Source organism: Octopus bimaculoides, chromosome 1, assembly GCF_046866305.1.
Source record: "Octopus bimaculoides isolate indiv1 chromosome 1, ASM4686630v1, whole genome shotgun sequence".
NCBI classification, from domain to species: Eukaryota; Metazoa; Mollusca; class Cephalopoda; order Octopoda; family Octopodidae; genus Octopus; species Octopus bimaculoides.
In genome coordinates, this window is record NC_142928.1 from 113,541,943 (window position 1) to 113,555,139 (window position 13,197).

The 13,197-nt window shown below is 37.1% G+C and overlaps 1 protein-coding gene across 2 annotated transcripts in view; it reads left to right on the forward strand.

Moving 5' to 3' along the window:
• LOC106880055 (F-actin-uncapping protein LRRC16A) overlaps positions 1-13,197 on the forward strand; it is a 547,921-nt gene that overhangs the window by 287,020 nt on the left and 247,704 nt on the right. For both annotated transcript variants that reach the window (XM_089356189.1, XM_089356195.1), the window contains exon 21: positions 6,486-6,548. In XM_089356189.1, the coding sequence (XP_089212315.1) occupies positions 6,486-6,548 (63 nt within the window). The remainder of the gene's footprint in view (positions 1-6,485; positions 6,549-13,197) is intronic.

Here is a 13,197-nt window from a genome sequence, read left to right on the forward strand (position 1 = left end):
TTTTTTTGTAGTGTGTTTGGTTGTGTGCTTGTACTGTCTGCGGGAGAAAAAATTTTTTTTTTTTTTTTTTCTTTGAAAACCCACCTTGACGTGCTGAAAGGAAATGGAAAATAACAGTCAGAAAGAAAGAAAAAAAACGTCTGTGTTAGCTTGGCACAATGTGAGTTTGTGTAGTCTGAAATGCTATAGAGTCAATATCTCACTGTGAAATTGTTCAAAAAGTCGTTAGTTACGATGATGGCGTCGGCAGCCAGAAACTCGTGTTGCTCATACCAATGATGATGCTGATTAGTCCAGATCTTCGTGGCTGCAGTCGTTCTTTAGCCGGGGTCACCACTTTAGGAGAGTGGGTTATATATCATTAGATATACACCTAACTTTCCTATATTAAATTAGAAGTGAACTGAATGCAGAAACTCCATACTGATCAACAACAACAAATATTTATTGTACGGTGGAAAATAAAACAGCTTCCAATTGTCCGGTTTTAGAGTAGCCTGAAATGTAGATGTACGGTTCCTCAAGCTGGTGTCGTTGTAGAGACAACTTGGTTCAACCACACTCAAATGGGAGAGCTTGCTTAGACGTCTTGCTTAGTCGCTGGTAAAGAGGCAGACTAATAGCGGGAACGCTTCGATGTTGAAACCCACGCATGCGTGGTTCAGGATTCAGCAATGGCGACTATGCCTTTTGGTGCCAATATGACGTCACTACAATAGCATTATATGTAATGAAACCAGCAGTACCTGCCCTAGATATAGAAGCAAGGACTGGAATAGGATACAAGGAGTTTGTGACAAAGCAAACAGAGTGAACATGTGGTATAAGACCAACAGATATCAAGGAGTGGTGTTTGTAGAGGCCACAGCCCATGGAAAACTATCCCAAAGATTTAGGAACGCTCTGAAGGAGGCCAAACTCAACATTAAGACCATTGAAAAGCCAGGGAGCTCCATCATCACAACTATGTAGGATGTACCCCTTTGAGAAGAACACATGCACCAATGATAACTGCATGGTATGTAAGATTAACCCTGGCATTAACTGTAGAACTAGAAATGTAGTCTACAGCATATGGTGCTTGTAAAGACAAAAACATGATATACATAGGTGAAACATCTAGAAGCATTGCGGAGAGAATAAATGGACATTTGAGACAATATGATGACTAAAAACAGTTCTCCATACTCTACCAACATGCCAAAACCAAACATGGAGGCACAATGGGTCAATTTGACATCCGTATTTTATCCAAGTACCCAAAGGACCCAACGCTCTGATAAATACAGGAGTATGTCCTCATAAATGAAACATCCCCAGTACTAAATAGGAAATATACATAGAAGGTAGTCATACCCCAATACCCACAGTTTATATATACACAGATAGGGTTGTTAGTAGGCTGTTATGTAGACATATATCATCATCATCATTTAACGTCCACTTTCCATGCTAGCATGGGTTGGATGATTTGACTGAGGGCTGGTGAACCAGATGGCTGCACCAGGCTCCAATCTGATTTGGCAGAGTTTCTACAGCTGGATGCCCTTCCTAACGCCAACCACTCCGAGAGTGTAGTGGGTGCTTTTACGTGCCACCGCCACGAAGGCCAGTCAGGCAGTACTGACAATGGCCACGCTCAAAATGGTGTATTTTACGTGCCACTTGCACAGGAGCCAGTCCAGCTGCACTGGCAGTGATTTCGCTTGAATGTCTTTACACGTGCCACCAGCACAAATGCCAAGAAGGCGGCGCTAGTAACGATCACGCTCAAATGGTGCTATATACGGGCCACTAGCACAGAAGCCAGACATCTGCTATGGCAGGTGCCATCACTATTTCGCTTTCACTTGTCCCAACAGGTCTTCGCAAGCCGAGTTTAGTGTCCAATGAAGGAGACGATGTTGGCATGGGTGCCAGTCGTCGAATTTAGTTCGATTTCGATTTCACTTGCCTGAACAGGTCTTCGCAAGCGGAGTTTTAGTGTCCAATGAAGGAAGGTACGCATAAGTGGGCTGGCTACACCCCTGGCAGAGGCCTTGGATTTAGGTCTCACTTGGCTTGCCGGGTCTTCTCACGCACAGCATATTTCCAAAGGTCTTGGTCAGAAGTCATTGCCTCGGTGAGGCCCAATGTACGAAGGTCGTGCCTCACCGCCTCATCTCAGGTCTTCCTGGGCCTACCTCTTCCACAGGTTCCTTCAACTGCTAGGGTGTGACACTTTTTCACACAGCTATCCTCATCCATTCTCGCCACATGACCATACCAGCACAATCGTCTCTCTTGCACACTACAACTGATGCTTCTTAGGTTCGACTTTTCTCTCAAGGCACTTATACTCTGTCTAGTGTGCACATTGACATTACACATCCATCGGAGCATACTGGCTTCATTCCTTGCGAGCCTACGCATGTCGTCAGCAGTCATAGCCCATGTTTCACTGCCATGTAGCATGGCTGTTCATACACATACGTCATACAGTCTGCCTTTTACTCTGAGTGAGAGGCCCCTTGTCACCAGCAGAGGTAAGAGCTCTCTGAACTTTGCCCAGGCTATTCTTATTCTAGCAGCTACACTTTCAGTGCACCCACCCCCACTACTAGCTTGGTCACCTAGATAGTGGAAGCTATCAACTAAGTCTAGTTTTTCTCCCTTGGAATGTGGCCAAAGTTGTTTTCTGCCCATTTTCAGTGTTTCTTGCACCTGAACATCTGCCACATACAAAAACTAACTTCCTAGTTAATCTTCCTTTGATATAGCTGCACCTCTTATGTGTCCATAGCTTGCACTTGGTACATCTTATAGAGTTTCTACCTATGCCTTTTCTACAGATCGAGCAGGGCCGTCTACCTGAAGGGGTTTGTGTTTTGTCTACCTTCCTACTTATTATGACTTTGGTTTTAGCTAGGTTGACTCTAAGGCCCTTTGATTCTCTTACTCTAGTTCTGATAGTGATTCAGCAATTAGTGCAAGGTCATCAGCATAAAGGAGCTTCCAGGGGCATCCTGTCTTGAATTCCTCTGTTATAGCCTGGAGGACTATGATAAGTAGGAGGGAGCTGAGGACTGAACCTTGGTGAACTCCTACCTCTACCCAGAATTCTTCACTGTACTCGTTAACCCTCACCTTACTGACAGCGTCTCTGTACATGATATATATATATAATTTTATAAGTATATTTATAAAACCATGTTAAGGGCAAAAAGCGAGTCTTACAACAGGCTAACCCTCATACTAAAAGAAGATGCCAAATGGCGCAAAACTACCTCATGTAAACATGCACCGAGAACAAGGAAATATAAGAAAAGATTCATGAATAGGTTCTGGATCAATTGATTTCAGATTGATGGAAAAAGTCCATTTTTCCTCATCAGCATAGTACAACCATATGCATGTAATTATAAACATATCTACATACCCCAGGAACATGATACTTCCGCAGTGCATGTACAACTGTCTACACTTATACACAAATCAAAATTTAAAAGATCTAGTTCATTTATCTCAGCACATATTAATAACCAAATAATTCAGCAGTGAATGATTTTTGGTTAGAATATATATGTTAATTAAAATTAAGGATAAAAGAAGATGCGAAGTATGCTTCAACACATGAATTTACATAAAGAATCTTGCAAACCAAATACAAAAATGAAATATATGTGTATGTGTGTGTGCGTATGTGTGTATATATGTGTTTGTGTGTGTGTGTTTATATATGTGTGTGTGTGTATATATATGTGTGTGTGTGTATATATATATATATGTGTGTGTATGTATGTAGATATATGTGTGTGTATGTTTATATATATATATATATATATATATATCATCCTTATACATCCCATCCCCCACCCCACACATTCCATTCCCATATACCCCACTCCCATCCTCAGACCCCACTCCCACATACCCACTCCTCAACCCAACCCACACTTCACCCTTGCATCCCCACCCCCCACCCTCGCATCACCACCACACCACATCATGCCACATTGCACCACACACCACCACACCACACATCACCATCACACCACAACACACCACACACCACCACACCACATTGCACCACCCTGCACACAATATCATTGACCACTTCCCAGCACCCACGCCACACCACACCACACAACACCACACCACATCACACACTAGCAATGACCACTTCCCAGCACCCACACCATCATCCACACACCTACACATGCACACACACACACATGCTCTCACATATACCTACATGTGCACCTTCGTTTTGAAATCACCACTACTTTATTATCTCCCCCTCTTCCTAGCTCTCCTGTCTGGCCATCGCCATGATTGACCGCTAGCTACTGAAGCTTTTTTTCATTCTCTCTCTGTTTATTTTCTAGGGTTCCTTTCTGTTGAAGAGTCTCGGCTCGAAACGTAAAAGACTTTCTCACCTTCCCGAGCGTTAAACTAATACACCTATTTGTCGTTTACACACCTGTCTTCGTCTTTTGTTTTTGTAAATTCCAACTATATATATATACATAGATATAACCACGTCTTGATTGTAACATGGTTCAAACTGGTTTGCTGGTTACAGCTGCTATAGATAATGTTACTTATGAGATATTTCCATCTAGAGGACAAACTGGAGTGTTTGCAATTGGTGTCATTAAGTGTGTTCTTTTGGTTTTCATATTTTGAAAGAATTTGATGGTTATAATTGGTTACAGTTTTTCAAAGTTGTTCTAGAGCATATTTTCATGCTGCTTTTTATTTTTCTTGAAGTATTTTGAAGAATAAACTATCTATTCATGTGGGAATACACATGTTGGTGAGAAGATTGAACTAGCTAATGTTCTTTTGTTTTTTCTTTATTATTTTGTGTAGTATTATTATGATTATGTTTGCAAGACATCAAACATGTGTAGTATTATTTATGTGATAAATCAGTTGGTCATACAGCATATGTCAGACAGAGGTTTGTGAACCCTAAAATGCAACTAAAAACCCAGCTGTCTATACAAAGAATGTCATGATCTGAATTTGATATATCTGTTTACACCTTGACTTCCACATATGACTGAATGCTAAACAATAACAAAATTCCTACATCACACAAAAATAAATCTCACTGTAACTTTCTATCAACCAACAGCCTACAAACACATAAATTTCTTGTATCCTTTTCAATCCCCTCTTCCTACACAGCTACTTTCCCAGTCTGCTTACACCTCACCCGAGCTCCATTTACTTCCAAATAACAACAGCACAAAGACTGTATAAAATCAAAAAGAAACTAAGTAAACCACAATCTGATGAAACCAATCGAGATTAAATTTTAAAGTCACTGTTAAAGTTTTCCTTGTAAAAGTTAATAAATACACACTGTAAAATAAAAAAAGGCATCAGAGGGATAGTGCATACCATATGCGCAGATAATTTTTTTTTTTATCCAAAAAATATGATTGAAGTTAAAGGAAATATGATCAAAGAAGTGAAAAGATAATTTTTATTTTTCATTTCCACTGAAGAAGCTACTTATGTTTCAACTGGTTCTCGCAAAAATGTTAAAATACTAGTTAGCAAAGAAATTTGAATGTTAGTTTAGGGGGGTTGGAATTAAAATTAAGAAAAAATAACATAAAATGAAAATTCTTCTCTAATTTTTCACTGAAGAATCATAGATGTTCACAAAAAAAAAACTTTCTATTTCAATGGTTTTACAGTGAAATGCTAAAATATGAGTTGACAAAGAAAATCAGAGGTTGTTTTGGAAAGTTCAACATACATTTTGCATATGACTAAATAAATGATTATGAAAAAGATAGTAAACAAAATGAAATACTTTTAGAAAATATTGCATAGAATTTTAGTGTTTTCAACGTCTTTCAGAGATGGCAGGTGAGTCAAATGTACTGTAGTTCATTGTAGGATATAAATAATATGACCACTTACCAGGAAATTTGTAAGTTCGATTTTTCTGTTTTTCAAGTATCACTATTATAGGTATTTATACTCTGGTGCAATTAAGAAATTGACTCATAAATAAATGAAACCCTCGAATCCATCATTACACATACACAGAGTCACATATCTATGTATGTATGAAGATAATCAAACCAAATTTTCATCATTTCGAGCCACTCACCCAATGAGTATTTCTGCCAAATATAGTGAAAATCCGCTCAGCCGTTTTCCAGTAATTTTGCAAAAACACAGACAAAGACAAGTGATTACAATACCTTGCTTTCACTTAGGTGCACAGGGTAATAAAGTATTGAGTAGACCTTCAGTATAATGTTAAATTGTTTTTATATATAACTTGGCATAAAGACAAACATTAACACATACACACACAGAAAGGAAGAAAGCACTTGGAATTTCAGTTCCTCTTCAATTTCTATTATATTTTGTGAGTGGATAATATAGATAATTAGTAAGCAGTAAAGAAAAATCTCTGTTGATTTTTAAAAAATGCAAACAAATTAAAGATTGTTATTTTTCCTTTTTTTTTTCAGAATACTGTCCAGGAGATGTTGGATTGTGCCAAAACACAGTGCTCTACAGTTCTTCATAATGAGGTAAGTCATATTTTGAACAATTTCTCTAAACACCAATGCTGAAGAAGAAAATATAATTTTATGTTGAAAATATTAAACAAGTGATTTACCTTACTAACATTCTTTTAAATTCTGTTAGTTACTTGTAGTTGGTAAAGCTTATAGAGCATTGTCTTTTAAGGGATCAAAAATTCTAAAATTGAACTACTTTATTCCATTTATCTGTTTATGGGCCAACCAATGTCTTGTGAGTGGATTTGCTAGAGGGAAACTGAAAGAAGCCCGTCATATATATATATATATATATATATATATATATATATATATATATATATATATATATATATATATATATATATATTTATGTATACATTTATGTATCTCCCACTAGCATCACTTGACAACTGATTTTGGTGTGTTTATGTCTACGTAACTTAGTGGTTTGGTAACAGAGACGATAGAATAAGTACTAGGCTTACAAAGAATAAGTCCGGGAGTCAAGTTGTTCGACTACAGGCAGTGCTCCAGCATGGCCACAGTCAACTGACTGAAACAAATAAATGAATAAAAAGTATAATTATCTGCTGTAAGTAGTTGGAACTGTAAATAAATGAGTGTTTGTCTGTTTACACAACTGTATTCGAATCTTACCATGGGGATAACATGGAGAGAGTTAAGCCTCTATCTTACATATTGACTCAAACACAATGACCACCATCATTGATAGAGATGAATCAGACCGTGTTAATTGGTATGTGTTAGGCCACAATTATAGTTCCAGGGATTTGGAACCAAGAAGGGTTAGGGAAATAAGGTCTAACCAGATATAGTTTAGTTGGTGTGTACCCACCCACAGAAGTGTGCACAAATAAATACACACACACATGTATGTATATGCAAATAACAACAACAAGCAGAAAACACGTATGTTATTCATTGGTTAATAGGACATACACATGTTTCAACAAAATGCTAGAGTAATTACGCAGCAGTTATATGAAATATTGTGAAATCCTGCACAATATTTCATCAGTATCCTGCATGTATGTCCTATAAAGCATTGAATACCATATATGTTTTCTGCTAAATTATTATTATTTCTATTAGTTGGCTCATATTCCACACACTAACCTATCCCAAAGTGGATGCCCCACATTGTACTACACTGGATACTGCAGTGGCATGTGAAACCCACTTTGGAATCCAATTTTTGGTTGTGTTGCACTCTAAAGTGATTCTTTGCTTCAAGTGTGTGCATGTAGATATATGTATGTATGTATGTATGTATATACACATATGCATACATATTTTTATCATTTTCTACTTGTTTCAGTGATTCGACTCCACTTTGAAAGGTGTTTAGGCAAATGAATTAACCCCAATACTTTTTTTAGCCTGGTTCCTATTGTGTTTGTTTCTCTTTACCAAGTTGCTAAGTTACAAGGACATAAACTTACAAACACAAAGACACACAGATATATATATATATATATATATACACATATATTTATAGGACAGGCCTCTTTCACTTACTGTCTCCCAAATCCAATCTACACACAAGGCTTTGGCCAGCCCATGGCTATAGTAGCTGACACTTGCCCAAGGTGCCACACAGCAAGACTGAACCTGGAAGTATGTGGTTGGGAAGCAAACTTCTTCCCACACAGCTATGCCTGCACCACACACACACACACACACACTCTCTCTCTCTCTCTCTCTCTCTCTCTCTGTATATATATATATATATATATATATATATATATATATATATATATGAGAAGAAAATGGATGTAAATAACAAGGAGAAACTTGTCGTTTTCACTGGTATGTCTTTAATTAATTAATTAACAAAAGAAGGTAGCATTTACAATCATTTCAATTTATTAGTTTTAGTAAATATCTTCTGAATGCGAAAGATAAATTGATACATTGGTAATGGTAATAAAGTCAAAATTTGTTAGTCTTACATTATATTATGTTCTTAAGTTGATTATTCCACTGGGAATGGATTCCATTGTAGTAGATTGGTTAGTTTATGGTTCCGCTGGGTAATTAAAGTGGGGTGTATATTATCTTGGTGTGGAATCCAGAGTTTGACTAAGCACATTTTTTGCGCACATGTGTGTTAAATTGGTTTTAATCAGTGGTGAGTTTTAGTCACCAGCGGTGTAAGTGAAGGAGATAACTCTAACTTAAGGTGAAAAGGGAGCTAACTGAAACCAGATTATTTACACTAGGGAGGGTGTAAATGACTAAAGTTTAGGAGATTCATAGTGATAAACGGGGCCCTATGTAGATGTAAAATAAATTATTATGGAATGTAGAGGGCAAGTGGGGCTGGAGGGTGACTGTTTATGTGTAAGTATTTAAGGTGGTTCCCAGCTAATTAGACTTACATAGATGAATATGCTAGTGTGGGGATTTTTAGAAGGTCCTACTATTTTACTGATACTTTGAAAAGACACAGAGGGCTACATGAAAACAAAAAATGTGGTTCTCAAATTTCCTATTGAGGAGGGCTTGTTTAGCCATTAGGATAGCTAGGCGTTCTGATAAACAGAGACCACAGCTTCTATTGGTGGTGTTGTATGAGGTTGTTTTTGCGAGTATACACCAGTTTAATCTATAAACTATTTTTTATTCTTAAGTTCCGAAATATATCTACTGAGCCCAGTTGAATTAGCCTTACTCCTATTTCTGAAGCTAGATTGGTGTGCGTTATATCTAAGAATCATTTGGTTTTTAGTAGCGCCTATATATGATTTTACCTGGCTATTTGTGTGCACGTCACATTGGTAAACTACGTTGTTTGTTTTACATCTATTTGAGAAATGGCACTTTGTTCTATCCCTGCAGCCACATAAATTATTAGGTATATCTGTGTTCATGTTATGTTGTGGGGGGCTATTACTGTTCAGGTCTTTATCTAAGTTAGTAGTTTAAATCCTGCTTTCTGTAGTGCGTAATTATAAATTTCCTTATGCTTATTAAATATATTTATGTTGGAAGAGAGGCGTGATATTCTATTGCTAATGCTATATACTAGGCCTCTTTTAATAAAGTTTGGGTGGTTACTAGAAGTGTTTATGTATTTGAGGTTTGTGTTGGGTTTTGTATTGGGTTCATGGAGTCCTGTGGCTAGTTTGCGTCTAAGTAGCTAATAGAGGTGTGTTCCTTTTTAATAGAAATAGATAGTCCAAATCTTTTAAAGAATTTGTGTAGTTTTTTCTTGATAAGCCCTAGTTTCCTATTTGAGGGTTTCTTTATTATGAAGAGGGCATCGTCCCTGTATAATCCGCCTTTGTGTTCTGGGAATTCTTCTTGTATGTATGATAGCAAATAGATGCCTACCAGGTCAGTTACCTGTGCTGAATAGTGGTGGGCTTAGTTTTGTTATTTGGTTGGTTACTGTTTTTATTGTTCACAATTTTTCCAGTTTCATAGAATTTGTCTAGTTTTTTTTATTATTTATTGAGGCTATGATTGTAGCTAAGTTATTGGTCAAGTTGTGGCCTACTCTAATTTTATTCCTAAATAATACTGCATATTTATCATTAATGTTTAAGTGTTTATCTATGATTTTCATTAATGAGTGAACTATGTTTGATTTGTGGTGCATGGTGTAGGGAATTACGAGCCAGATTTTATCACTATTTTGTTTATTTTTTGTATTCTTTTTTCTAGTATAGAAGCTACCCTCCTTGTTTGTGAGTTGTGTGAAGGTAAGGTTATGGCTATCTAGCTCATTTCCATAGGTTTCACTTTCTTGTTACTTTTGTCTGTTTTATTGGTGTTGCATAGGATTTATGTGGACTAGATGACATGGTTTTCTTGTTATTAACAGTGTTCATATTAGTTCTTTGAGGTGCTTTAGTTTTATTCATACCAATGTGTAGGTTTATATTATTATTTTTATAGCTAATGTTATTCTTGGGCGTATTTGTGTACTTGGTGTTATTAATTGTGTTAATATTGTTAATCTTATTGATTATCACTTTATTGGTATTAGTGTTGTGGTTATTTTTGTTCTTATTGGTGCTTTGTCTTTGGGCCTTGGCATTGTTCATATTGGTGTTGTTTTTATTGGGGTTACCCATACTGTTCTTGTTGTCAGTGTAGTTTGTGGTGATGCATGGTGTGCGATTGGTGTTAATGGTATTAGTGAGTGGGTTTCTGTTATTTGGGTTACTTGTATGGTGATTAGGGTCAAGGAATTAAATTTTTTGTTTAAATCCTGCTTTCTGTAGTGCGTAATTATAAATTTCCTTATGCTTATTAAATATATTTATGTTGGAAGAGAGGCGTGATATTCTATTGCTAATGCTATATACTAGGCCTCTCTTAATAAAGTTTGGGTGGTTACTAGAAGTGTTTATGTATTTGAGGTTTGTGTTGGGTTTTGTATTGGGTTCATGGAGTCCTGTGGCTAGGTTGCAGTTTGCGTCTAAGTAGCTAATAGAGGTGTGTTCCTTTTTAATAGAAATAGATAGTCCAAATCTTTTAAAGAATTTGTGTAGTTTTTTCTTGATAAGCCCTAATTTCCTATTTGAGGGTTTCTTTATTATGAAGAGGGCATCGTCCCTGTATAATCCGCCTTTGTGTTCTGGGAATTCTTCTTGTATGTATGATAGCAAATAGATGCCTACCAGGTCAGTTACCTGTGCTGAATCTGGGGCTTCCATGGTGATATCAAAAGAGTGAGGAGTATCCTTTCATACCCAGAGTTTATTATCAAAGCTTATAACTGATTTCCTCGCTCCTAATATTACATTTATTTCCTTCATATTTAATTGCGTGTATTTTTAGCATATATTAAGGCACTATTGAGGATTGTAGGATTAATGGAGGAGTAGTAATCTACTATGTCTATCTGTATTAATTTGTAGTTGCTCGTGTTTTGTATGTTGGATAACCAATTTATGGTTTCATATGTGTTAGACCATAATTCTAGGGCTATTCTAGCTTTTAGCTTAGGGATGTATTTATCGAATATTAGTTTATATAGGTCCGTAAATGCTACCTCTTTCTTTGTTAATTAAATTAAAGGCATACCAGCGAAAATGACAAGTTTCTCCTTGTTATTTACATCCAGTTTCTTCTCATATATAACCTAAACTACAGTTTACCCACCAAACTACCTGCTACTCATACAAAGGACTGTACCTACTCAGGTAATCACCAGGAGCCCCTTTGGATTTAATTATCCCTTAGAGGCTTCTTTCAGTTTCTGTTTACCAAATTCACTCACAAGACTTTGGTCAGCCCGAAGCTATAGTAGAAGACACTTGTCCAAGGTTCCACAGAGTGGCACTGATCCCAGAACCATGTGGTTGGTAAGCAAGCTACATACCACACAGCCACTCCTGTGCCTATATGTTAGTGTTATTTAATTTTTGAACAGTTTTGCTTCTGTTTATGTAGTTTGATTTCTTTATCCATCAGTTTCTACTAAGATAGAGACGCGAGTAAAATGAGTAATAGAGAAATGAAAATAAAATTTTGGAAATGGCAATGCCACCGTAACTTACATGGAAACCATGAGCATGCTTTCAAGGGAGATAATCAGAGAAAGACTTGAAAGTAAAGTAAAGTAAATATAACAAATAATCCAGAATCCTTATCTAGTACTGGATCAATCCCAATCCATCCAGCGGTTCTTGAGATATCTTGTTCATGGACAAACAAACAAACACGACTGAAAACAATACCTCCACCTTTGCTAAGGAGGAGTTAATAATTTAGCAGATAACATTTAGGACAAACATTAAATCAAGAAGGTCATTGTGCAAAAGTTACTCAAAGAATAAAAGCTAAAACTATGTTTATAAGAATGAAAACTGTCTTCACCTCAAAAGGTATAACACTTCACCTAAAACTGTAGCTAGTAAACTTATGTTATGCCTGTTGCCCTCTAGGGGCAGAAACTTAGACAGAGAACAGAGCAATGGAAAAGAAGATAAATGCTTTTTAAATGAAGATCTTTTGTACATTATGCAGCATAAGCTGGAAAGAGAGGGTAACAAATGCTGTAATACTAGACAAGCTGAAAGTCCAAAAGCACTATCTGTGAAGAATGAAGTCCACTAAACTATTGTATTTGGAATGAATGTTGTGCATTGAGTCATTGACCAAGACCATTTTAACATGACATATGAAGGGTAAGTGAGCCATCAAAGACATTTGTGAACTGATGCAGTACAACACAAAGGGAGCTGAAAAGTTTTGGCAAGCCAACTTCTGAATTCAGGAGGAGCAAATGGATGATGCATACATATATACGCTCATATCATCATCATCATCATTTAACATCCGTTGTCCATGCTGTCATGGGTTGGACAGTTTGACCAGGGCCAGCAAGCTGGAAGGCTGCACCAGATTCCAGTCTGATTTGGCATGGTTTCTATGGCTGGATACCCTTCTTAATGTCAACCACGCTGAGAGTGTAATGGGTGATTTTATGTGCCACCAGCACAGGTGCCATTTGCATGACACTAGTATCTGCTATGACTGCAATTTTATTTGGCTTGATGAGTCTTCTCAGTCATGACATAATGCCAAACGTCTCAGTTGTTCGTCATTACCTCCATGAGCTTTTCACATGCTGCCAGCATCAGCCACTTGGCCTCCGTGAGGCCCAATGCTTGAAAGGTGCTTTTTACATGCCAGTTAC